The 1,210-nt window shown below is 37.0% G+C and overlaps 1 protein-coding gene across 2 annotated transcripts in view; it reads left to right on the top strand.

Moving 5' to 3' along the window:
* Positions 1-1,210, top strand: part of dhx16 (DEAH (Asp-Glu-Ala-His) box polypeptide 16) — a 14,953-nt gene that overhangs the window by 8,113 nt on the left and 5,630 nt on the right. For both annotated transcript variants that reach the window (XM_032518960.1, XM_032518959.1), the window contains exon 17: positions 892-959. In XM_032518960.1, coding sequence (XP_032374851.1) covers positions 892-959 — 68 coding nt within the window. The remainder of the gene's footprint in view (positions 1-891; positions 960-1,210) is intronic.

Here is a 1,210-nt window from a genome sequence, read left to right on the forward strand (position 1 = left end):
AAAAAAAAAGGAGAAGAATTTTGTCAAATTTGTCAACACAACGAGCACAAGGAGGCATTGAACCATATGTTTGAGACTGGGATGTCTACATCACAGTGAGTCACAAAGTGCTTTGTTTTTATTGTTACAGTGAGTATAACAAAAACTCTCCTAAACATTTTTTGGTTCACTCTCACTGCTCTCACCCCACCGTACACTTCCTGTTCAGCACTAAACAGACAGACAAAGGTAGCGACTAGCTGGCGCTCCTTTTGGAGCAGATAAAGAGCAAGATATTTCTGTCACCTGTTTTTTTTTTAGAAACAAATGGAGCTAAACACTAAATCTATTTTTTGAGTTAGTAAATTATGTGTCACTTTTAATCATTTTATTATGATATCAGTTGATCATGGACCCATTTTGTAGTTCTTTTTTTTTTATATATATATATATATATATATATAACAACAGTTCAGTAAATTTGCCTTCTCGACCCCCAAATTCATTCAGTTGCTACAATTATTGCCCTATTGGGAATGTAGAACATTTTTACATTCTTTACTTTAATCACATTTTTGACACATGTAATCTATGTCCATCGCCACTCTTGTCGTCTGCATATTTGCATATCATACTGTACATACCCGATGCTGTTTCCTGGCCTCCAGCGCTCAAGAGCCACTTCCTTGATAAAAAGTGCTGACACATGAGATGACTCACAACCTAAAGCTTTTATTTTCAATCTCGTCTTGTTAATCAGTGATAATAAGGATGTCAGTATGTTTTTTTAGAGACTGTGGCTGACTGCATCATTGGGAACTAATGTTTTACAGGTTATTGTTATAAATAAAGATTAACTCTTTCATTGGTTAAACGTCTTTAAATGTTTGCTCTTGTTTGTCGGTTGTTCAGCTGGGTCGCAGGATGGCTGAGCTACCCGTGGACCCAATGTTGAGCAAAATGATCCTGGCCTCCGAGCAGTAAGTCTCCAGTCTGATAAAACTATAAGTCCCCAATACTGTAGTATAAGATGTAGTAAATCAATTAGAGACATTAGTTGTTTCACACATCTCTTCCAGACTTGTTATTGCGGTAACAAGTGAAGCGGTAAAAGTTATCTAGTGTTGCTTTAAAGGTGCTCTGAGCAACGTTTGGTGACGTTACTTCTTGTTGACTTTAAAAGTATTTTCGAACAAAATGAGACTAGCTTGCCCCTCCTTCCACCTCACCC

This window comes from Etheostoma spectabile, chromosome 6 (assembly GCF_008692095.1).
Source record: "Etheostoma spectabile isolate EspeVRDwgs_2016 chromosome 6, UIUC_Espe_1.0, whole genome shotgun sequence".
In the NCBI taxonomy this organism is placed as follows: Eukaryota; Metazoa; Chordata; class Actinopteri; order Perciformes; family Percidae; genus Etheostoma; species Etheostoma spectabile.